The sequence below is a fragment of the Polistes dominula genome, unplaced genomic scaffold, assembly GCF_049000335.1.
Source record: "Polistes dominula isolate Pdom_NZ unplaced genomic scaffold, Pdom_raw_medaka contig_82, whole genome shotgun sequence".
Classification (NCBI taxonomy): domain Eukaryota; kingdom Metazoa; phylum Arthropoda; class Insecta; order Hymenoptera; family Vespidae; genus Polistes; species Polistes dominula.
The window spans coordinates 5,977,153-6,003,002 of record NW_028301046.1 but is presented as its reverse complement, the minus strand read 5'-3'; the positions used below and the strand labels follow the sequence as shown (position 1 = coordinate 6,003,002).

The following is a 25,850-nucleotide window of genomic DNA, read 5'->3' as shown; positions in this document are numbered from 1 at the left end:
AACGTGAAGAAAATCGTAAACGAAGTGGACAAGACTTGAAGAATCAAAGAGGGAATGAATAGAATTGAAAGCAAAAAGGGGGCAGTGTAAGGAAGATCCTGAAAGAAGATAGTTCACGGTTTTGATGACGAGAGAGTCAAAAGGTGGGAAACAGCTGACTGGGCTTGTATGATATATTCGATAAAAATAAAAAAAAAATAAAGAAAGGAAGATGCGAATGATCGTTGTGAAAAGAAAATTCTGGAATATAAAAAATTAATAAAAAAAAGATTGTGTAGATTAAATGATAGAAAATGTTTACAATCGTGTGATGAAATAATGTAGAAAATAAAAACAAATACTTATGGAATATCCAACTACGATACTACTAGTAGAGTTATCTCGTAGTTTGTTTAAATAATATAATATGATTTTTTTTTATATCGGAATCCTGAAACACGTTTCAATCAATGTGTTAAAACGTTGAATATTGAATTTTGACAATCGTATTCATCGTTGTTAATTGGAAACATTATACTATAGTGAGTAAGCAAGTGGCAACAACTGCTACGTTTGATCGATATTTGCCAAAGTCTAAAATAAGTCTATCAGATTATTTCAAGATTCGAGTATTATCGTACGCGTTCCACTTATTTCGTTATTTTGTCGTCGAGGAAATGATTTTCTTCATTCTTCGTTCTAATCCCATCTGATTTTTGTCGTCCTCGTTCTCCACCATGTAATTACGAGAGTGCGAGAATATGTCGTTCCGTTATTGTCGTATACGTGTGTATTCACATATATGTATTTTGTATTTGTTGTATGCGTTATATGCATGCGATACAAAATTTGCCGGTAACGAGGAGCAATTTGAGTCTCTCTCTCCCTCTCTCCCGACTATGTCGACTCACTTTGCGAATAAGACATTAAATTACCAAGGAGTATTATGTTATTAGCAAGATGAGAGCATAAGCGCATAACACGCGGCGTGTTACACACATACCGAAGCTGGGAGAAAAAAAAAAATATATATATATATATATATAATAAAATAAAAGAGGAAAGAAATGATAAAAAAAGGGACCACTTTTTCTCTCGCTTGGTCTCGTAAATGTACACAAGTTACTTACATAGACACACACATACATATACATATGTATATTTATTTATATATATATTTACTTACACATACATAGATACGTTGGAAACTGGAATGATTCCGATAACGAGGCAGCCACCTTCGATGCAACTCATGCTCGTTATATTTCAGCAAGACTGCACGCTCTCCTATCTAACCGCTAGCCAGACTTTTTTTGTGGGTTAACTAAGCGGCCATTCGCCGCTATACAAGTCGAGGATAAGTAGAACGATCCATGAATCTCCACCTGTACCTTCTTCTTCTTCTTCTTCTTCTTCTTCTTCTTCTTCTTCTTCTTCTTCTTCTTCTTCTTCTTCTTCTTCTTCTTCTTCTTCTTCTTCTTCTTCTTCTTCCGTCTCTCCTTCCGTTCGTTTATTCCTTATTTAGTTAGATAGTTAGTTAGTTAGTTTGGTCTTTCAGTCTAATTACTTTTATTAAACATGGACCATTATTAGTTTTACATTCTTCATGAAATTTCAGTAAAATGTGTTTTTTATTCAACAAAAATTAATATCAAACGATTCAAACGATTATATTGTATAATTATAATTATCTATTTTACCATCATTTCTAATTTAGAAAAAATTATTCTTGTTTTTTATTAAAGCTTAAAAATTGTAATAAAATAATAAAATGATCGATAAATTATGAAAGAGTTTCACTAATAGAAATAATTGGATTCATAAAAAATATCGTGGCGCGTTAAATCACATAATCAAAGAATAGCGTGACACAAAACGGGATCGAGAGTCGATAGAGAAGAGGAATTCAACCCACTTTAAATTACGATCCCTGATTTATTATGAATTCTAATACGTATTTTCTCTCTCTCTCTTTCTCTCTTTCTCTTCTTTCTCTCTCTCATACACACACTATTTTTCTTTCTCCTTCTTAGTCTATCGTAAGTTAAATCATTGCAATGGTCGTCCCGATTTGTGGTTGAGACGTATCGCGTTGACCCAGAACTATCGTCTCGCGTTTCTATCATCTAATATCGTCGAACATCATCGTCTTATGGATGAACGATCGTTAGAAAAATAAAGAGACGAGATATACCAAGCCAACCAACCAACCAACCTTAATCCGCAGTAATGACTACGTATTCCTTTTTCATTATTATATTTTTGTTCTTATTCTTGTTTTTCTATCGAGATAAGCTGTTATCTATTGCCTTGGTAAATGCGAATAATGATCGAAGGTCGAATTTTATCTGCCAATCCGCTTTTTTTTAATTTTTCATTATTTCCGATAAAAGTGGAAGAAAGAAAGAAACAGCGAGAGAGAGAGAAAGAGAGAGGGAGAGAAATGGAAACAGTTTGGTTTTCTCGTTATCTCTCTCTCTCTCTCTCTCTCTCTTTCGAAGTATTAAAATTGATGGCACTCCTCGTCGGAAGTTTCGTCCTTCTTCTCGGCGCCTTCTTTTTCAAAACCAGCCTATCTCTTTCTTTCTTTGCTGCAGGAACTGGTCTTTTCTCATAGTCTTGTAGAAAAATTTTCTTGCTTTTTCTCTCTCTCTCTTCCTCTCTTCTTTCTCTTTCTCTCTCTCTCTCTCTCTCTCTCTCTCACTCTTCCTCTCTTCTTTCTCTTTCTCTCTCTCTCTCTCTTTACATATATATATATATATATATATATATCTTTCTTTCTTTTGAAACGTATGCATTGACACTCAATGTAACATACATCGTTGCAAGAACGACACTGACGTCAGGAGCTATGATGAACTGACAGGATGTCTGGACGGATTCTGTGAGAAAGTTCTCAGATAACGCGAGGGATGTTTCTTTCCTTGAATGGGGGAAAAGAAGGTTAATATATTATATGTTTTTTTAATTATTTTTTTTATTATAAACCTATCTTACTCTACGACCATACTCGTCTCATTTTTTTTCAAATAGCACGAGGAAGAATATTATCTTGATGGGTGCAAGGGAAAATATATTTTTTGAATTATTTTGCATTAAAAACCGATTTGTATTATATTTCGACTAATCTCGTTTCATGTTTTTTATTTTTTTTATTTTTTCGTCGTTAAAGAAAAAAACAGAGAGACGTAAGCCTGCTTACGGTAACTTTTTTCTGACAGGTTCACTTATTCTAGTAATTTCTTTTTTATTTTTCTTGAAAGAGAAAAGCGTTGACAAGATATTTGTGTTTACAAGTTCTATTGGAATATTGAGAAAAAGGTGCCAGCTGTAACTAATGATTTTTCGAAAAGAAGAATGAATAGAGAAAGAAAGAGAAAGAAAGAGAAGAAAATAAAGAAAGAAAAAAAGAAAGAAAGAAAGAAAGAAAGAAAAAAAAGAAAGAAAGAAAAAAAAGAAAGAAAGAAAGAAAGAAAGAAAGAAAGAAAAAAAGGTAAAAGAAGAAACAATTTGTATGAAGGTTTCGAGCATGGCAGGCAAATCATGCATCTTCTGACGCCCTGGCTTTCATTATCCAAAGAGGTGTGTTACGTGCGTGTAACCCTTGTGTAATAATTGCAAGAAAGCAAGGCGGTTGCAGCTGCTGCATCATTTCGAAGTTCTTCTTAGTCTCTGTATTAGTATTTCTCCGTATATGTGTATATGTATGTGTATGTGTGCCCGCATGACGAAAGAAAAAAAATGCATTTTGTCGATTCTCATCGATATAGGCTCATAGCAACCCTTTTTTTTCTTTTTCTTATAGAACATACCATTTGTAATTTCAAGGAACCGTGGCGAGTCCCCATCGGAATGAAAAAAGCAACGCAACCCCTTGGGTGGTATAGCCAGTAACTTTTTAAAAAAAGGGGTAGGAGGGTAGGGTACGCAGTATCGTAAACGCCCACAGCTAACTTCCTTCTTCTATTAATCGTTGTTTCTCGCGATAAATCGTTTCTCCAACGGTCACGGGTATCCAACAGTTTTCATCCGTCAATTAGGTGTTTCCGAAACTCGCAGCCCTAATTCTCGCATCGGGTTACACCCCTCTTCGAGCTTGTTTTTTCTTCATCCTGCAAAAGGATATCGAATGAAAAGCAATTCGAAAAGAACCTGTGGAGAAAATTAGGTTTTCATAATGTAGAGTCCAGTCAGTTCCGTTTGTTACGTGTTCAAAATTTTACGATATTATTATTTTTGATCATTTATTCATTCGTTCTTAACTAACGAGATGCTTCGTATTTCAATAATTCAAAGTATCTAGGTTTTGGTCCCGTTTAATAATAAAAGTCGAGTGATGCTTTACCACTAGGCGGTAAGTTAGCATCGTTAAAAACCGGTGGGACAATTAATTTTTTTTCAATCGAAGGAGTTACACGAAGCCGTTCTCCTCTCTATCGTACACATCTTTCTTTGCTTTTTTTTCTTTTTTTATTATTATTTTCTTCTCTAGAAAGAAGTAGTAGGGTTGCTGCTGCTCCTTCTCGAATCAAGGGGCAAAATTGACGGTAATGGCGATAGCAACCCTTTGACCAGCTGTGTTCCCCCGTACAATGCTAGTCAACGAAAAATCACGCGACAATGTTATCTCGATCTGCCTCGCCTTTTTTTTTAGGGTCGTACCTAGATTGAATCGTCAACGAAAAATCTCGTTTTAAATCTCTCTCTCTCTCTCTCTCTCTCTCTCGTAGCGCCACTTTTTTCATCGTCATAAATATCACTATCGTAATAAGAATTTCTTTCCAATATGATTTCATTGAATTCGATCGATATTATTGTCATAATCGATGATTCTTAATGATTGTGTATACATAATAAGTTTACCACGCGCAAATGATTCATGTAATAACAATCCTTAACATGCTCGACCACACTTGGTCTACACAAGAATGGAATTCTTGACAAACGCTATTGTACTCTAGGTACTCTTGACAAAGGCACCAGTGTGCTGCGTTTGGCTTTCTCAAAAAAGCAAACAAGCTCGACCCTTTTCATAGCTCAATACTGTTGTAGAGTTTTTAATCCCAGGGAAGAGAGAGAGAGAGAGAGAGAGAGCCAATGAGGGACTCTTCGCTATGGTATTTTGGTCAGTAATACGAAAAAGAAAACGAAGGGGGTTGGTTAGCAGCGAGAATGCTAAACCGGTCCTTTTTACTACACTGTTTCTTCTTCCGCGAATTCTTTCTTTCTCTTTTTCTTTACTTCTCTTCTTTCTATCTGTTCCTCTTTTTCTCTCTCTCTTTCTCTCTCTCTTTCTCTCTCTCTTTCTCTTTCTCTTTCTTTCTCTCTCGTAACTTCAATTTGATTTCCATTAGACTGATGCACTGTTTACTCAGCTCGGTTTCTCTTTTTTCGTGAGGTAAGACGCGGAACTATAGATAAAGAGGAGGAACAAGGAAAATAAAAAGGCAAACGGTGAATTATGCTAAAAGGGTAACCATAAGGGATCAAAAAAACGAGTCGGAGGGAAAATAATTTATTTCCCTGTCTACTTTCTCTCTCTCTCTTTTTCTTCCTCTCTCTCTCTCTCTTTCTCTCTTTCTCTCTTTCTCTCTTTGACTTTCACTCTCCTACCCTTACGAAGTTCCTTCACGTTTAGTATAACGAACCAGCGGAAAATCGTAATCACCGACGAAAGACACACACCTTACCTACGACTACGACTACAACAACAACAACAACTACTACTACTACTATGCAACAATGTTGCTAGGAAGCATCAAAGTTCGCACCCTTTTCTCACGCGGTATGTGCTCACCGTGAAGAGGATTCGTTCTATGTTCGAAGGGACTCCGTTGTAGGTAAGGGTTCTGTTCCAACATTTTAACGTCGATACGTTTTTCTCTCTCTCTCTCTCTCTCTCTCTCTCTGTCTCTCAGTCATCTTATCGATTTTTCTCTTTCGAAAAAAATAAAATGAAAAAATACGATCCTGACCTAACCCGTTGCTTTGAGTTACGTTGCGTTTAAAAAGTAAATCATTTTTAAATATATATTTACGAGACACCACTTTGGATTATCTCATATCTTTTGAGAAACCTATTGAAAATAATTTACGTCTCGTTTTATCTCCATGAAAATGTCTTCGTTGTTGACTACCAAAAAAATTCGACTCGTAGAACGTGAGATAGATATTTTTTTGAACGACTTGTCACCCAAAGTCACGTTCTAGAGATCTGATTTATGAAATTTGAATGATAATAGAAACGAACCGTAGTCCATGTTTGTCATTCTTCTTATTTTTTTCTTCTTTCTAATCGCCATTTCATCCATCACTTTCTCTCGTTGATAAATATGATCTTAGTTATACATAATAAAAAAGATAAACAAAAATAAAAAAGAAACATAAGAACAAAATCATTTAAATCCGTTCCCATTGCAAGGGAAATAATTTTCTTTTCGAATTCGTTTCGATTTACCTAGCAGTGAAATCGATTTTTCCATGACGCCGTCTACTTTTTTTTGACGGTTAATCCTTAATTCAAATAACGTTTTCATTCTTTGTTAAAATATGTTTTATATTTGTTTAACTTCGAACGTAGTAGAAATCGTTAAAAGTTGATTTAGGTGATATGACATTAGAAAAAGGAGTTTGGGGTTAAAAAAGTATGACAAGAGAGAAAAGTCAGTTAATACTAATCCTACTGTTGCCACTGGTATAAGCCAACCAACATCAACAGCAAAAGCAACCCAAGAGATGATGGCAGTAATGGTGTGCTGTTTGTATGGAAATTTACCGGTCGGAAAATGACCGAGTCTAAAGGCTCCTCTATATAACCTCTACTCTCGTCGTTCCCTTCGTCCTGTTTGATTCTCTTGCCTTTCTTTTTTCTTCCAGGTAATTTGCCCTGCAAATTATCACGGTGAAAGATCAGGTCTCCGAGGAAAAGGAGAAAAAAGGGAACTTGGATGGACCGTTGGACAAAAAAAAAAAGAAAAGAACGAAAAGAGAGTTTCCAGGGTCTTGTATTTTTTCCCCTTCAGACTGAAAAAATAAGATATTTCTTTTTCTCTTGACTAGTGGAAGACAAATTTGTATTTAAGGATTAACATCTTCTTCGAAAGGTGGTATAAAGATTAAAAACATCTGATATCTTAAGTTAAAAGGTTTTTCTCAATATAAAGTTACTTACCATTAGTTTTATTTTTTTTTTTTACGTATTGGTTAAAATGATTCATCGTGTAATTTTATTTTTGAAAAATCATACAAATTAAGTGATTTTATTTATTATCTCTAATCAATTCTGAGTTTAACTTTTATTAAATATATTCAATCAAGCGTTTTGAACTTTCAGAAGTTATGAAAAATCCTTCCTTTTGTTGAGAAAATGAAAAATTAATTACTTGAAGATTATGTTATCAGAAATATTTATGCAATAAATGGCATCATGAGCCTTTTGATGTCTTTTTTTACACTATAAAGATGAAGAAGTTGCCAAATTATTAAGAGAAAAAAAGTCGTAATACTGTACTTCTCTCCATCTAATTTGTTGATATTTAAAAAACATAATTGACGTCCCGTTAAAATTGAAGCTTCTCTAAGGATGATCTAATGCATCATCACGAGAAGGAAACGAGAGATCCTTGAGAGTGTGTTATGCATATTATACTCGTTAATTGTTTCTTTAGTTCAGCGAAACGAGCTTGGTCGAAGGAAATAATAAGGTGCCGCTTCCTTAATTAAAGCCAACTAACTGTTCTACGTTGCATAATCATCGTCTCTTGATTATTTTGCATCCAGCTTAGACGATATTATAAGAGATTTATTTAACTTCGGATATGAGAATATTATAATATATTATTAATACGATAACATATGATGATATTATTAAACAAAAATTTTATCATAATTCTTGTTTACAAGTTAGTCATGTAAACAATCTAAGGATTTGTCTTTGTGAACACATTCATTCGATTCTCAGGAGTAGAATATAATCTTAATTTTAATGGTTATATTATTATCGCAGTTATTCTTTATCGTTATTATCGAAACAATTAGAATTGTTTCACCAACGGACAAGTGTTTAACAGAAATAATGACTTCCTAAGTAGGATCAGTGCAACCATAAATGACGTTGTTTCCTGTTTCTAAGAAAAGAAAAAAAGAAATAAAAAAATACCATGAGAAGAAGAAATTCGTTTGCATTTAGAAGAAACATTTCGACGGTACGTTTTATCTTACGTTAGATTCAAGAAAAAAATTATTATAACACACCCCCACAGAGACAGTCAGATGTCCTGTTCCGAATTAATACAAACGATACAACCACGATACCTTGAAAAATGTCTTCTGTCTTTCTATCCTATCCAACCTTCAAAGAAATATTACAATTGGAACGTGACAAACGATTCTTATTGTATTTCTTTGTACGAATGCCACCAGACAGATGCACATTTTTTTAAGGTTTCCCCGTTACTTTGAATACGATGGGGTTAGAAAATATTTAGAACGTGTGCCCATACATTTTAATAGTTTTTAATCAATTCTATTCTTTTTATTCCATTCAAATTATACGTAAAAATATAATTCGATTACGTATTGACAAAAAAAAAACCACAAATATTCGTTTAATCTTACACAAAGACAAATTTTTGACAAATATTTGCTGTTGTATAAGGTTCTTCAACTTATTGTTGATCAGGTGAGGCCAATATTGCGAATAATACTTCAATCAATTGGCGAAAACATTTAATCATGATTTAATTTTTGCAATCTTGGAGTTCAGAATATAGTTTGATAAAATTAAAAGAACGAGTCTTTCGTTATTACTTAATAGATCCAATTAAAATATTTGAAAGATCGGTTATAAATTAATTTCCCATAAGTGACTTTATAAAAAAAGAAAACTATCCAATAATTATCCAATAACGTCATAAGGAAAGGGGATCGTTTGATTTGACCAATCCTTAACGATCGATACATAATGCCTCGATTATTATTATATCCAAGGAAGAAAAGTTGATGGTATTCTCAATGAACTCTACGGTGTGGCACTTGGTTTCGCGTATTCCCTTTTCTTCCTTTCGTACTTTATATATATTTTCTTTTTTTCTGTTCGGAGGATTCAAAGGTAAAATTGCCAGCTGGTCCTTGGCCGCCCCACACGTCAGTTCTACGAGACTCCTGCTGCAACCATTGTTTCGTTGAGGTATAATACGCGCTCGTTTCGTTTTGTACAAGCTCACCAACCGAGGGAAAAAAGAAAAGTAAAAAAAAGAAAATAAAAAAAGCTACGAATTGAGTCGGTCGCACGATCGATCGACTCTCCAAAGAAAAACGTCCTCCTCCTTCTCTTCCAGTTAAAACTGAGAGACTCTCTTATACATACATATATATATATAGGTATATACTACTATTCCTTGAGTGGACTCCAGAGAATTGCCTTTCGACGATTACCTCGTACGCTTTTTTTATTTTTTTATTTTTTTTTTACTCAACCAATAGAGAAAGAAGAAACCGGTAGCTGTCGAGAAACCGGTGACTACTTTCTTGCTTTATCCTCTAAGAAAATTTGCTTGTTTTTTTTCTCTTCTTATGCACGCTCATACTCTCATTCGAATTTTTTCTAACACTGATCATTTATTACAGATCAAATAATTTTTATAGATATAGGATAGATTATCAATTATTTTTTTTTCTCCTCGATTTTAATTTAATGATCAACAAAATTGACGGAGAACTAATTAATTTCGTAATATAGTGTAAAATTTTCTATTTAAATCTAAACGCGTTACTCGTCAAGTTGCATATTCGATCGGTGTCATGAAAATGATACACGTGGTGTACGGCAATAAAACAATTATTTTTTTTAATTATTCACTCAAAAGAAAAGTAATCTTATACGAATGATCATTTAAAAAATTAAAAAAACATTCACAAATGATTTCAAATAAGGTTAATTGATTTAAATAACGTTAAAATTCTATTTCCATCAATGTGCCACGTGTATTTCTTGTGAGAAAAGGAAATGGATGTGATCGTCGTTTTCCTAACGATTTAAGTTCTAAAGAAAAATTTATAAGAGCAATGGAAACGCCTAGAAAGTAGAAACGATGAGCGGGGTGGGGCGGGGCAGGGTGGGGTGGGAAGGGAAGGCAAGGATTTCTTATTGAAAGATTAATGATCTTAGACTAACGTACGACCTTCGCGCCAGAGAAGAAACATTAATTCCAGAAACGTGGTACGTCCGTAGAATAAAAAGTTGCAATCTCGTTTCTTCGATAAATCCTTCGATTTCTTTCGGAAAGAAGAAAGATTTGTGTATATATACACCTACTACATAAATATATATTATACGTACTTATCTGTATTTTTTATTTCCGAATATCGATCAAGATCAAGATCAATGATAAACGAAAACTACGCGCATTTTTTATGCTTCAATATATTCTTTAAACTACTTAAAATGCTTTGGCCGTTGGCCTTGATCGTAAAAGAATATAAAAAAAATAGGAGGGTAAGGTTTGAGATTTCAACGTTTAAACAGCGATTGAATATTAATAGAGATTGAGTAATCTTGTGCGGGGAAAAAAAAGAAAGAAGAAAATCTTTTCAACCTTCGGATCTCTTGATAATTTTTAAAGTAAATACTACCCTTGTACTATTGGCCTACCTCCCTACATTGTTATTTTACAACACAGTTTCGTAGAAAGAATTTTTTGTAGATTCGAGATCGTCGATCATTGCTTTTGATCTTTCGGTCTTTTTTATTTTATTTTATTTTATACTTTTTTTTCCATTCTTTTTTGAATAAAAGAGAATGGGGGGAGGGATCAAAATGTTTCCACGTTGAACGTTGATCCGTTCTTTTTCCTTTTTTCTTTCCCACCTTTTTCTTTTCTTTTTTTTTTCTCTTTTCTTATCTTCGTAGAAGAATAATTTTTTTTTGTGCGTTTCATCGAAATCGCAACAAATTTTTGTCGTATAAAATTGTTACGAGTCATCTTAACGTCGATTTGTCAAACGTTTAATAGAAAATGAAATTGAACATTATTCAATGAGACACGCTCTCGCTTTTCTAACCAAACATTTCTACGGATTTCCCTGTTTTCTAAAATTAATCTGATTCCAAGTCATCGTTTCGACGTTCTTTCTAAAAAGAAAAAAAAAAGAAAAAACTAATTTGACGTTTCTTGCGAGTCACGAAATGTTCATCAATAGATAGCCGATTTATTCGAAACACATGCAGGTTGTTTCGAAAAAACTCAACAACTCTTAAATTAGAGAAAACAAAATCAACAGAAAAAAATTAAAACAAAAAAAAAATCGGAAATAATAATAATTATTTTCTGTTTTATATCTTCTTTCTGTTTTTCTATTTTAAAGAAATTAATTTTCGCTTAAGGTTACGTTAGAAAAAAATATGAACCCACAAATTTCACTAAGCCGAATATATTAATTGTTTAACAAAAATTTCGATTTTCTCAATACGACGATATAACAACACTATAGTTTAAATATTCGTTTAAACGTGTATTTTTTCCCAAGGAGAAAATAATAAGAAACTCTTTATACTGAGATATATCTCATTCGTATCGACAAATTTCCATCGTAAAGTATAAAAATTGTATTTTCCCACGGGGTTGGGGGAGGAGGGAAGAATAAACGATGTTTATTCGTTCGCGAGTTCACGTCTAACGAGAATGAGAAATTTCGTAGCGTTCAATTAAACGATTTTGTCGGGTTCGTAGTTTTAACCTTACATTAGACGTTCCTTTAAAATTGAGATAGTTTGAGTATATTCGAGAAATGCTCGAGGAAATACGCGTAACCGAGATGAGAGTATCTCACTAAATGAATGCTTTCTCTGTTCCTCTCTCTCTCTTTTTTCTTCCTCTTTCCCCTCTCCCTTCCCCATCCCCTGTTCATTCTATCTATCTCAGCGTTAATCTTCTCGCCTTTCTTCGAGGTTTTATATCTCATATAGCCACCGGCAATTTCAGTCGAACGGGATAAAAGAGGAAGAAGAAGACTGACTTTCTTGATAATGTCCGTGAACAACGTTATGCGCTAAATCGAGAATAAATTTGAAATAAGAACTGATATAATAAAAAATATTGCTTTTTGGTCTTGTATGTGTACGTATAGGCGTGTGCGTGTGTGTGTTTTTTTTCTTCTTCTTCTTTTGATTAGGTTATCCGAAGAGAGAAACGGTTTTATCTGTCTCTTTTCGGTCTTATCTCTGTCTCTATTTACTCATTGCAAGGTGTCTCACGCATAATACACGAAGTTCTTCGTATGCGTAGCAACGAGCTTTGGTCTTTTCGATAGAACGCATCTGCACAATGCTTGTCGTTTATTGGTACAAGGGGTGCTAAAATGTGTATGAGAGAGAGACAGACAGAAAGAAAAAGAGAGAGAAAAAGAAAGAAATAGAAAAAGTGGGAAGGAGAGAGGGGTTTTAGAGGGATCCAAAGCGAGATAATAATAAATGACTCGCGTGAAGACGACGAATGCGCGATTTACATGAGAAGATTGATGACCGCGAGAAAAAGGGGGATGCTTAGAGTTTCTCTCTTTCTCTCTCTCACACACATACTCACTCTGTATCTTCGATGACTGGATTATTCTGTAACCCTCTTTTTTCTCTTTTTTTTGCATATCTTACTTCGTGAATTTACTGTGACACTAGTGTATATGTATCTCAGTGTTTATGTGTGTGTGTGTGTTTGTTTCTCTTTTTTTTTTACTTCTCTTTAGCACTTTTATCTTTTAATGATCAGAAATAGTAATCTAATAAAATTTATTATGATAGACTATAAGTCGATAGATATCTAATTATTGAGCCATTAAACATAAAATGTACGATTTCGAACTGAAAGTAATCGGAATAATATAAACGTTTCATATTTAATGATTTAATAGATACGATTAGATGAAACGTAATGGTGATGGGTGATGGTAATAAAAAACAAAAAAAAAAAACAAAAAAGAAAGAAAAGAAAAGAAAAAAAGAAACACTTTAATCGAGTAGCTCTCTATTTTCGTCATTTTGGATTTCTATTAGCTTCGACAATACACAGACTGTGACTCCACTGACCTACTTTTTTGTTCCTAACCGAACAAATCTACCGGGTGTCTACCAGTGCCTTTGACCTTTTCCGAACGATCGATCTTACAGATAGAAGATCTTTTATCTTTTTTTATTTTTGTTTCTCGTCCCCTTCTGTCAAAAGGGAGAGTAAAATAGAAAGAGAAAACGAAAGAGGAAAAAAAATGTCTACTTTTATTGTCCATCTTCTCGATCGATCAGAAATTTAGCGATCGACCGGACAAAATTGCGAGAAACATTTAAAGGGCAAAAAAAGGGAAGATTGAAATGTTACGTTTTTAAATGAACTTTAGGGGTCGGTCGTAGTTTATAGTCTCGTCTCGTAAAACGAGAGAAACGAAATCGAGGAGAAAATGATTCTATCGTGTTAGGTTTTGAAAGATACATATTCTTTAACGTTCACGTAGAACGAGGTCAACAACGTCGATAACGAGTTTCGTGCGAGTCTTGCAACATTGTTCCGTTTCAACGGGGTAAAACGGCACAAAAACGCTCCCTCGTATTACTCTGCGTCTGTCTAACGGTTTCAAACAGTGCGTAATTATCACTAACGAACGGTTTGTTTCGACTATTCTAACGACGATTCTTAAAACCTGACAAGTTTTTAAACAGTGTCTGTAAAATTTGATCCTTGTTTTCTGTTCATTAAATTTTTCAAAATGATGGTAGTGCTATTTTATGTTATTCGTTAGGATCGTTAAAGAAAGTAATTTCTTTTATATTCTGGATTGAAGACGTTTTAAATGGTAGATTTGACAAATTCAACTGCTCAATTATTTTTCAAAGTATTATTACATTGCCATTGCATTTATTTTCTTCTCATCTATTCCAATTGGACGAATTAAATTTAATTTTAATCCTCTGTGTGTGTGTGTGTGTGTTGTTCATTGAAAATATCCTCGTAAACGACACGTAATATTGTTATCTCTTTACACCCTATGGTTATTATAATAAAATAATAAAATATGAAGAAAATAATGACTTTGAATTTTTAATATTTTTGATTTGATGGCAAAAGAAAAAAACTATTTGACAAATCGAAACCTAACAAGGTTCTAAATGACATCTTAAACTATCTATCGTTGAAATGTAAAATGATTGTAAAGTTTGAAGTTAGATTTGAATTATTGATAAACGCGTTTAACGAAATTTTTTATCGAACAACCGATAAATATTATATAATTAAATTTATTATAAATGTTAATATATCCTTAAATTTTATTTTTAATTAAGACGAATAAAAATGATGGAATTATTCGTCGAAAAAAAAAAGAAAACGTTGAACCTGACAAGTTTTTCAATCGGCGACAATAATGTTCAGTTTAAGGAATGTAACAAACAAAATGGGTATGTTTAAAAGACTTTGAGAAGAAGTACAACATTCGAGTATATCTCATTTCTCGTCTTCCGGTGTTTCCTGGTAGCACTCAGGGAACATTTCCGGTCTCGCGACAAGTCTCCTTGGTCCAGCGAACTCACGCACGCGCCTTTATCACTTTCACATTGCATTTCACCGTCGTCGGACATGTTCTTTTCTTTTTTTCGTGGCTTCCTTCCGAGTATATTAACTTTTAAATGGTAAATATTATTGTCGCAGATTTGTCATAAAAAGAAAAAAAAAAGAAAAAGTAATGAATATTTTAATGTAAGACAAACGGTAATACAAATCAAAAAAAAAAAGTTGAGGATAAGAAAAAGAAAAAAAAATAAATAAGCAAAAGAAAGATCAAAAAACTTGAGCATATTTTGTAGTTGGTATACGCGTAAAACGTCGCTTTCTATAACACGCTCGTCGAACATAATCATGAATAATTAAAAAGCTTTCGAGTGAAGTTATCTGCTTACATGTATACATACATGTTGCGAACAAACTTGATCTTTACTGAACACACGATCTTTTTATACATCCTGTATAGGTATATGCATATATTTGTGTACGTGTGTGTGACACGTTTCACGGTAGAAATTCTTCTCTCCTTCGTTCTCTATCTATTTCTTTTTTCTTTTTCAACTTTTTTCACGCTCTATCACAACGTGTCCAACGTGACATCCAAACATCCTGATCCTCGAGAAACACATGAAGGTTTTCGTGAGATAGAAAAGAAATAAAGAAAGAAAAAAAAGATAGATAAATATAAAAAGAAGAAGAAGAAGACAAAAAAGGAAGAAAAGGGTTCAACCCAGAAGCCAAAGCAACGGTAGCTCAACGACGTCGTGCAGTTGTAGTTGTGTTGTAGTTATTGTTACTGTTGCTGTCAGGACAGGAGTTGCTGCGTGGAAAATCGAGGATATTCACGAAGATCGAGGGTGTTTTATCCTGATGAGCTCTTGCTAATAAATAATTCATGATTCTTTTTTTTTTTTGAGGATAGATATCCTTTCTTCTCTTAGTAAGAAAAAGAAAAAGATAGAAAAAACAAAGTAAAAAGAAGAAAGGAGAGAGAAATAGAAGAAGATGAAGAGAAGAAGAAGAAGCATGCGCATACGTGTAGTCAGACACGTAGATATAAGGTTCGGGGCGGGGTCCTGTTTGGTCAGGATGACGCGCGAGAGGACTGACAGAAAGCAGAGAAGCGTGAAGGACCGAGGTGAAAAATGGACGACTGTTAAACGGGATTTTAGCGTAGCATGTTTTGTTGGCCAAGGCAACGGTACGCGATGTAAAAGAATACTTTAGGGAGAAAGAAACAACGAACGAGAACACGAGCTAGTTTCTGTCCTTTTTTTCTATTTTCCCTTTTCCTATCTCTCTCTCTCTCCCTCTCTCTCTTTCTCTCTTTCTTTCTATCCCGTTTATCTCGTCGTCTAGTTTGTAACACAACTACACTTACATAGTTCGACCTTCTTGAATCGATAACTCCCGTAACCTTCAATTGACTATCTTTTTTCAAAGAAAACTATCAACCATTAGAGAAAAACGTCATATAGTTGACCGCAATGATTACCATTTCCTGTACGATTATTCTAATATTATTATTATTATTATTTTTATTAATGTGGAAATTTTTGTATTTGATTTCTCTTTTTCTTTTTTCTTTTAGACGTTACAAATATTATTGTTAACACCGTTGACTATCAATTATGAGATAACACATAGTTTTCGTAATATTACCTAGGAAGTTAAATTAATTTATTTAATAATATAACGTGATTAAATTAAATTAGCTTTTTTCTTATATCGGAATCTTGAAAAGTATCATGACAGTTAATGCGTTAAAGAAGAATTAGAAAAGAAAAAAAAACAAGAAAAAATTGTACTACGTAGAAACGAAGTGTCACCCGTTAGACACTCAACGTACAGACTTCTTTATCAAGGGAATCTGAGGAAATAAACGGTTTCCTGAGTGAAACGTGCTGCTGCTACCGGTGCTGGCTTTGCTTTGGTGTGGGACAGGCATAAGGGACAGATAATAAAAACCGTTAAGAGGGAAACTTTTTTAAGCTGCGTTCACATAAAATAATATTTCTTCGTATTTTTCATTCGATCATTATTATTATTCATGATAATTACACTTAATAAATTGATTATTTCGATTGACGAATAGATTCAAAATATAATAGGACAAAATTTGAATCATCTCGAGTCGTCGTAGTCATAGTCGTCGTCATCTTTTCTTCAATGTTCGTTTATCAACCTAATTTACTTTAAATTGCGTTATCTTATCGTAAAAATTTTACGCAGTACAAAACAACTTTTGATAACACACGATGAAATCCAGTATAAAAATGTTCGTCGAGATTAAACGTTGGTAATTAGGTAAGGACGAGTACAACGCGCTTGTTAATAATTATTAACGAAACAATGTCATTGATTATTATTATTTTTTTTTTTAATATTTACGGAAGTGGAAAGATAAAACTTCGATGGATGGAGACTAAATAGTTTTACTAAATAGTTTCCACTATGTTCGAGCATCGACTTTAATTGTTTTCCCATAGATCGAATAAACTGAGAAAGACTACAGAATAGAGAGTTTCCTCAATGTGACACGTCATTGTTTCTAAGTTGAAATATATTATACAAGTATTGTTCCTTTCTACTTGTATGGGAATTTGATTTAAAACTAACATCCCCATTTTTGTTTTACTTTCCTTTTAATTATATAATTAAATCGATGGATTCCCATGAGATTAGAAAAATAAAAAATTGGAAGATTAGATATAAAAGTTACGAGTCTTGTAAACGAAAAGGCAAGAATTTCAAAAATTTTTCTTTTAAATAGAAATAAAGTTTGTCTCTATTATAGACTCAAAAACTTTTCAACTCACTCACCACGTTTATTATATAAATAATAATAAATAAAAAATAAATTGTTTGAAACTTCTTTTCTTTTTTTTTAAATATTTTTCTATACCATTTAGATTAATGTTATTACGATTCGAGTATAAATTTGCAAAAATAATTAATTTAAATCAATGAGAAAAAAAGAAACGTGCTTCCGGCATAGTATGGCACCAAGAACACGCCCTGATGCGCGCGACGAGTATGCAACTGAATGCATTTAGGTGCCTCAGCTTTTTCCTTCTCTTTCTCTTTCTTTATTTTTGCCCTCCCCATTTCTCTTTTTCTCTCTCTTTCTTTCTCACTTTGAGCGGAACTTTTTAAAAACAGCAGGATATGCGGGCCTCCCAACGACACTAGTTTTATTTATGCTGCATCCACACGTAACAGAAAGAGAACGTTTCATTTGGCCACCACCCGAGTTTTTCTTCCTTTCGAATGATTTAATGGATCGTGAGAGAGCAGCCAGCCAGCCAGCCTGCCTACGAAAACCATCTATCGCGTTTTCTTTTCCTCTCTATTGACTTATTCCAATCATCTTGCGTTTTTCGTATTGTCAAAAAGATCCAAGGGGGGAATAATCCATTAGACCATAGAATTTTCTTTTAAACAAATTTCACGTGAACGGAATCGTTCGATTGAAAAATATTATTGAAAATGTATTATACGCTCGAAATGTTTTCTGCAAGGGACAAAAATCGATATTTATTTATTTCTAACATTTGTAATTATTTGTACGTTATATATTATATACTATATACAAATTTTTTATTGTTATAAATCCTCTATGATATTAGAAAAAATTGTTATTAATGCAAATATATAAAAACGTAGAAGAAAATGCATTATTCACATTTAACAAATTTTTCAATGAATTCTTTGATACATTTTTAATGATCAAATGAGGAAAAAATGTTAGAGTTAATTATTATTCGATTAACGTTAGACACGTGGCATAATCGAGTCACGTAATAAATGTAATTGATGCCTAGATAGAGAGAGAAAGAGAGAGACTCATATAGAAGTAATATTAAACTTGAAGAATGATTCACGTTCATAATCCACCTTTAATTCACGGAAAGAGATCCTCGCGTTAGGATTAACTCTTATTACTATGAAAGAACAAAACCGACCTTGAACCTAATGAGTCAGACCAATAAAATAAAAAACGTTGATTAGCGATTTAACAGTTGATAATAGTTAAGGAACGTAAAGTGGCTTAAAAATGACTTTTAACATTGGATACATTGAATTTTATATTTACTTTGAAAGAAAGTAATGAAAGAATATGTTTGTTTTTGTAATTAATTTTTTTTCTTTTAAGATAACATTTATTCTCATTGCAAAAACGTTCTTATAGACATTAATGGAAAATTGTGATCGATTTTGTGTAATTTTTTTTCGAATGGAATTACAACACAATAAAACGTTCAAATTTCCTTATAACTCACTGTACATATCTAAATTCAATACAAATCAAATTGCAAGGTCCTACTTATCATTTAATTCTTTAGAATCTAGTCTTCATGACTTCCTTATGATTACTAGAAACGGTGTCTCGGATGTATTTAACGTTTCCCATAATGTTAGAAAGAGAAAGAGAAAGAGATACCATAGGTGGTTAATAACTGGATCGTAAGTATCTTTACAATCAACTATGGTGGTCGTCACACCCGTACATTTCGCAAGTTACATTCTCACTTGCTTTAAAACCAAAAGAAAGAAAGAAAGAAAACGAACAAATAAAAATTAAGTACTTACACACATACATAACACATACATACAGATGTACATGCATATATTCATACATACATAAGTATACATAAACATACAATCAGTTGTTTCCGCGAAACGAATCCGGAAATTAAAACGGTGTTGTCGTTCTACATTGCACGAGTATAATTATTGTTAGAGAGCCGATACCATTAAGTCGTTGGTGCTGGCCACTAATAACGTCGCGAACTATAATACGATCTTGAATATACACTAATAGTCATCTATAATTATTCTTCGCACTACTTTTTAATGATGATGATGATGATGATGATGAATAGTCTTCGTTTTACAAGTTCTGACTATCTCGTCGTTTCTCATGCTCTCCGTTTGTGACCATTCATTTGTTTATCTGTTTATTTTCAAGAAAAGAAAAATAATAAAAAGATTTATTTTAAAAGAATATCTCAATCATTTTCCCGTGTCAACAGTCAAGTAGTAAAATAAAAATAAGAATGGAAAAATAATAAAATGAAATACTCGACTATATGCGAAAGTTTATGCCCGATAGATAAGAAAAATAAAAAATTTCTAGCTTCGCCGTAATCGACGGTTTGTAAAGATAACTGTATAAATGCAAGAAAAAAGGAACAAAAAAATAGAGGAGGAGGAAGAGGAGGAGGAAGAGGAGGAAAGAGTAGCTTCCTTGACCGCACTGATAATATTATACCATTCTACCATATAACGTTCATATAACTGTTAGTCTTGTCAGACATCTCTCTCGCTCAATCATGGATAATTTTTACCAATAATTTTATTCGTTTAGGTTTCTTGATTTGATTTCAAAAATCCTTTGAGGTATTTGTTCTAATAATTACTTTGATTTGTCTCGGATCGAAATTATTGAATTTTTTTTTATAAAAACGATACGTTAGATCTTCGATCTAACATTGACCGATTTAATATTTTAATCAATATGATTGATATAAAAATATAATTAATAATAATTTGACATAAAATGATTTTTAAATGTAAATGACAAAAGTTAATCAGTATTGTAGGTCGTTGGAACATAATTCATACGATCTCTTCACCTTGTAAATGCGTACATGACTGAATAATGCAGGTGAAGAACCTTTACGTTACTCTCTTATGCGTTTTCTATCTGATAGGTTTCTTTTCGTCGAGAAATATTCAAAAAAATTCCAACGATCGCGTTCAAAGGGTAAAAATCCTTGACAAACATTTTTGTTAACCTTATTAAAAGACTATTGTCCGAGGAGTGGGGGGAGAGGGATAATATTGTACTTATTGGTCAAATTAAAACTAACAAAAAAATACAAAAATTTTTCCAATCGATTCAATATTATTAGTTAATTTGATTTTAATCGATCTTGTTTCTTTTTTTTAGACTATAAATTTCTGATCCGTAAAAAAACGAAATTGGAAATTGTGAAGATTTTCCATAGAGATACTACACACAAAGCAAACAAGCCAGCATAAAACCTGTCGGCGAAATAAAAAGAGATAGAAGATAGGAGGTTAATGTTGTCTCTCTCTAATTTGCGAGTCTTGTTCTTTCTTGCGTTATATATATATATATATGATATATATATGTTACCGCATGAGTTAGAGAGAGACAACATCAACCTTTCGTTTTTTGCTGTATATTCATGCAGAGACATTTCCATTTACACAACCGCCTATGGTTTGTTTCCTCTATCTGTAATGTCTCTATAAGATTTTCACGGTCGCTTGTCAACACATATCAAATACGTTGATAAAAGTCAAAATATTTATATTTATTTTTATACATTTGGACCATGACCGGTGTATGTCGTCGAGAATCGGTAATATCTAAGGGAATTTTTATTGAAATTTATTATTGGTATTATTTTCTTATCTTATTTAGTGTACACACTATTAGTTTTAAATTCAATAATTTATTTACATGTGTACATAAACTTTCCCCTATTTTGTAATAATATGTTTCAATAATAAATTATAATTTTAAAACGTAACAAAAATATTTCTATTGAACAATCACTATCTGTACATGGTTAAACGTCGACGTTTGCCGATGTAAGTCAGAAATGAACATATTTAGCAAATATTTTAGAGATATTATACACCAAGCTAACATATGTGAATCTAGACATTCTCCAATTATGGTCTTTCACGATAACACATATATACATATATTTAAAAGAAAAAGTTTAATCATTGCAAATTATTCTTATAAATCAGTCTGAGTTAATCTTAACAAGAAATATATGTCATAGATTCTAACTATAACACATATACATATATATATTAGGGTGGGTCAAAAAAATCAATTATTTTTTTTTTTTACAAGTGCCACGGAAAAATAGGTTGCTAAACACCTTAACAAAATTCTCGCCAAATATGAGCTCTTAATTTTAATAGGAAGATCCTCCGCATCGCAGTTTTTTATTTTTTTCTCAGTCTAATAGAATAAAATTCATACTTCATCATTAATTGATTGTACAGAAAAATGTTCTGGAAGAATTTTGTAGGAAATTGAATGCTCTACAAAAAAGGTATCTTATATTTTTTCCGTAAACCTCACCATTTGAATGATATTGAAGATTTAAATTTGATAATTTTAAGACAAATTTCATTTTTGTTTATGAATTTTATAACTCGACAATAAATGACTATTATAAAATGCGCAATACAAATTTTTGTAGGAAATTAACTGCTCTATAAAAATGGTATCTTATGTTTTGGCGATTAAATTAGGCGTTCAAAAGATATTCATCATCAAACTTTCATGTGTACTGATTTCTGTTTCTGAATATATATATATATTTGAAAGATAAGATTCTAACCATATAACACATATACTATATATTATAAAGAAAAAGTTTAACCATTGCTAATTATTCTTACAACCAAGTCCGAGTTAACTCATCCGTCAACATCATTTTTTTTTGAGAAGCATTTTCAAATTTTTTTTTTTTTAATAACTGCAACTTTAGAATATATTCGTTAAAATCATGAGATCATATCTAGTGCTTCATGAAAATATTAAAAATTCTCACTATTTTATTTCAAATCAATAATGAATGATATAAAATAATTTTTATATTTAAATAAAAAAAAAATTGTTGTAAAAATAGTTCTATTTGGTTAGTATGAATATCATACAATTGATTTAATTTTTTTTTGCATTTTCGTATTGTGGCTGGTAATGGGTTAATCTTAACGAGAAATATATATCATAGATTCTAACTATAAACGATAATCGAAGAAACTGAAAATCGATTCCCCATTATCATGGTAAAAGTGAGACGTCAAAGTAGGTCTCGGTTTTAATCTCGTTCGATCAGTTCGATACCATAGACGTCGTAACTCGTCTCGGTTGTTAGATGAAATATAGTCTATCTTTTTTTACCTTCATATTTTCTCTCTTTATCTTTCCTTTCTCTCTCGACGATTAAACTTTTATCTTCGATATCAAATTTATCAAAATGTCTACTCAACAATTTCGATTTCTTTCATCTCGATAAACTAGACAAACACATCTATCGATATGTTCATTCATTCTTTTTATTATAGAATGAAAAAACCAAGCCAAACCAAAACAAACAAACAAAAAAATGAATGAGAAAATGATAAAGATAAATAGAAAAATGATATATATATATATATATATATATATCTGAAAAATATATATGTGTGTACCCTGTTAGAAAGGATGCTCGAACGGCCCTAATCTAACTGGTTCTTCTCTCTTCTGGTATAATTTAACCGGAATAGCGTATCTCAGCGGGAGAGATTAGATCGGTTACTTTATCAAACGAGGAAATTGTCGAGGCTTAAGGACTTCTTCTCTCTTCGCATGGAACGCCATAAAAAGATGAGAACGGCCATCTTGTTCGTCTATATAAACCTATAGGATATTCGAATTGTTCTATTTTTACTTTAAAAACTACACGAAAATAGGAATTCACTGAAGATAAATAGGACGTTAATGATCGTTCTCGAAGATGTTCCTTTTAATAGATCACTAAACGTACATTTATACATACACGTATACATATATATTATACATATAGGGTATTTGAGAGGTTTTTCCAACGAAACGGTGTTAATATTCATAAAAATATGAAATAAATGTTATACAAATATGGATCATTAAAAAATTATAATTTCAATTGTAAATGTTCAAAAATTATTCGTTAACGATGATATTTTATGCTTAAATTCCAATCGATTATGTTCACTTTTTTTTACACTTATCTACAACGTTTATTATATTAAATTGTTTTAAGTAAATACCATCGAAATTACCGAAATTCATTTCAAACTAATTGTAAGAAATACGCCAATGCATACTCGTTAAAGGTATATTTCGTGCAAGAAAAATACTCGGTTATCCTGTAAAACAGTGGTTCCCAAAGTGGGCAATATCGCCTCTTTGTAAACGATGAAGCGATCCAGGGGGGCGATGACAGTCACAGGTGAACTTTGGGGGTAGGGGAATGGCAATGAATAACTGTAAGTGAGCGGTGATATTAAAAAAAGAAAAGGAACATCAAAAAAGTAAAAAATTAATTTTCAGGGGGGTAATAAATAATATTTTTTCTGAAAAGGGGGCGATAGGACAAAAAAGTTTGGGAACCACTGCTGTAAAAGAACATCAACGCAAATTTTCTAGCAGAGTAAAGCATCATCGGTCAGTTTTGTCAAACGTATACATTCACAATTACGCTAAACAGGTTCTTTTCGTCCGATAACATTGCGCGTAGGTAGTTCGCAGCACTTTGAACGAGAAATTAGGTGATTTATAGTTAATATCACAATTTTGGTATGATGCTTTAAATGATTTATGTTTCATTAAAAACATTTGCTTCTTTTTTCTAGTTTTTTTTTTTTTTTTTTATTATAGTCCATAGAGAATACGCCTGGGCATCGTTTCGTAGGAAGAAAAAGCACAGAAACTTTATATGCGTATATGCATACATATTTAAATATATATATACGTATCTATATGCATAAATATGCATCTACAAAGAGATGAAACGAAAGGGAAATAATATTATTATAACAACATGTATCTCATTCGCTTCGTTGCCTTTTGTACATTAACTCCCACGCCTTTTGATAGAATGACGTCAATCTCTCGATTCGTTGACCTTATACATGTATATATATATATATGGTTTCTCTCTCATCGTCTTCTCGTTTGTTCGACGAAGCGAGAGAGTAACGGAGAGAAAAAAAAGAAAGAGAAAGAAAGCGGTAAAAGAAGAAGAGGAAGAAGAAGAAGAAAACTCGTGCATCGAAGTGAATCAGCGTCCGTTCTGGAGCACACTCGCTTGTTTCCGTTCGTAACAAATCATACAAACGCTTCGTTTAAAATATCCTTCCGTGCTCTGCTGGACCACAGTTGGCGAAGGGGAAGGGTGGGAAATAAAGAGAGAGACAGAGGGAGAGTAGATACGATAGGATAAAACATTATATGTACTTTATTATAGAGAGAGGATGTCTCGTTTTAATTAGAATTTATATTTATAAGAGTACTTCTCATGTGAGATTATTAAAAGAATGAATTAGATATCGTCCTTCTCTCTATTTTAAATGAGGATGAGTTCATTCGAGATAATATAATGTTCGTATTTTTTTTTCTTCCTTTCTTTCTTTCCTTCTATCTATCGAAGTAACTCCAATGTTCTCTCTTACTCACTTACTCCGATATCTGACCCAACTAGGTCGGATGAAAATAAATTCGTAGGGATTTAGTGTTAATCTGCTTTGGTTGTATCCGATCGAATCTCATTAGTCCCCTAATTTCGTGTTACAGGGGAGCTATACGTTGAAAACCTGGCCGAGAGGAGGACCGTCATGATCAGGATGGGATGGTTGTGGGTCGAGGGTACTTCAATGAAGTTGGCTCTAAGGGCATTGAACCTTCGTCAAGCGGCACCCAGTCTCTGCCAGCCTCATGCCCTCGCCCTTGGATTTACTCTGAGCGATTCTCAGGGTCACTCGCTTGCTACGTTTTGGGTAAAAGAAAAAAAACAAACAAATGTTCATTCATACACACACACACACACACACACATTCACTCACACGTACATACACCATACAGAAATAAACACGTACCCGAAATGAACAACTAATCCTATTCTAAGGTGTTTCGGAAGTTAACTTGAACTTTAAAATTAAAAATAGAGTCTTATAAGATTTAAAAGGAGAGAGAAAGAGAGGGAAAAAGGGGGGACAGAAAGAAAGGGGAAAGATCGAGAGGGAAGGAAAGATAATTCTCAGTGTGCAGTGCGATGTAAACGGCCTTTATCTTCGGCACGATCCGTTTCCTCGACTGTAAACACTTTCTCGTGGCCGACAGACACTAGGTTCCCGTTTCACTGAACGCTGCAACTTCTAATTATGGCCTGGCAACGTCGCCCATTCGATTTCTAACTCATTATACAACGTTCCTTGAAAAAGGCTTGTTCTCTACAAACGTTTAGTTCCTCCTATCAATTTAACACCACTTCCAAATTTCTGATTCCACCTACTTGACTTTCTCTTCTCTCAGGCTTTTTTTTTTTTTATTTTTGCATAGCAGAAAACGTCGATGTTGTCTCAGTGGATCAAAAACTTTCGACGAATATAATTTTCTTCGTATTTCTCTTTTTATTTTTGATTGTTAAAAATTAACTATTTTTAAATGCAATCTCGTATATAAAATAAATCTTTTCTTCAATATCATACCGTTTTAATTTTTAAAATGTAGACGACGAGTAAACTGGTGCC

At 32.8% G+C, this 25,850-nt stretch overlaps 1 protein-coding gene across 5 annotated transcripts in view; it reads left to right on the top strand.

The window, feature by feature from the left end:
• The window catches only part of LOC107074612 (uncharacterized), a 46,681-nt gene that overhangs the window by 17,436 nt on the left and 3,395 nt on the right, over positions 1–25,850 (top strand). For 4 of the 5 annotated variants that reach the window (XM_089175171.1, XM_089175169.1, XM_089175172.1 and 1 more), the window contains one exon: positions 24,895–25,097. In XM_089175171.1, the coding sequence (XP_089031297.1) occupies positions 24,895–25,097 (203 nt within the window). Of the gene's footprint in view, positions 1–5,617; positions 5,820–24,894; positions 25,098–25,850 lie in introns of all 5 variants that reach the window. The other variant, XM_015336197.2, reaches the window with a different exon arrangement.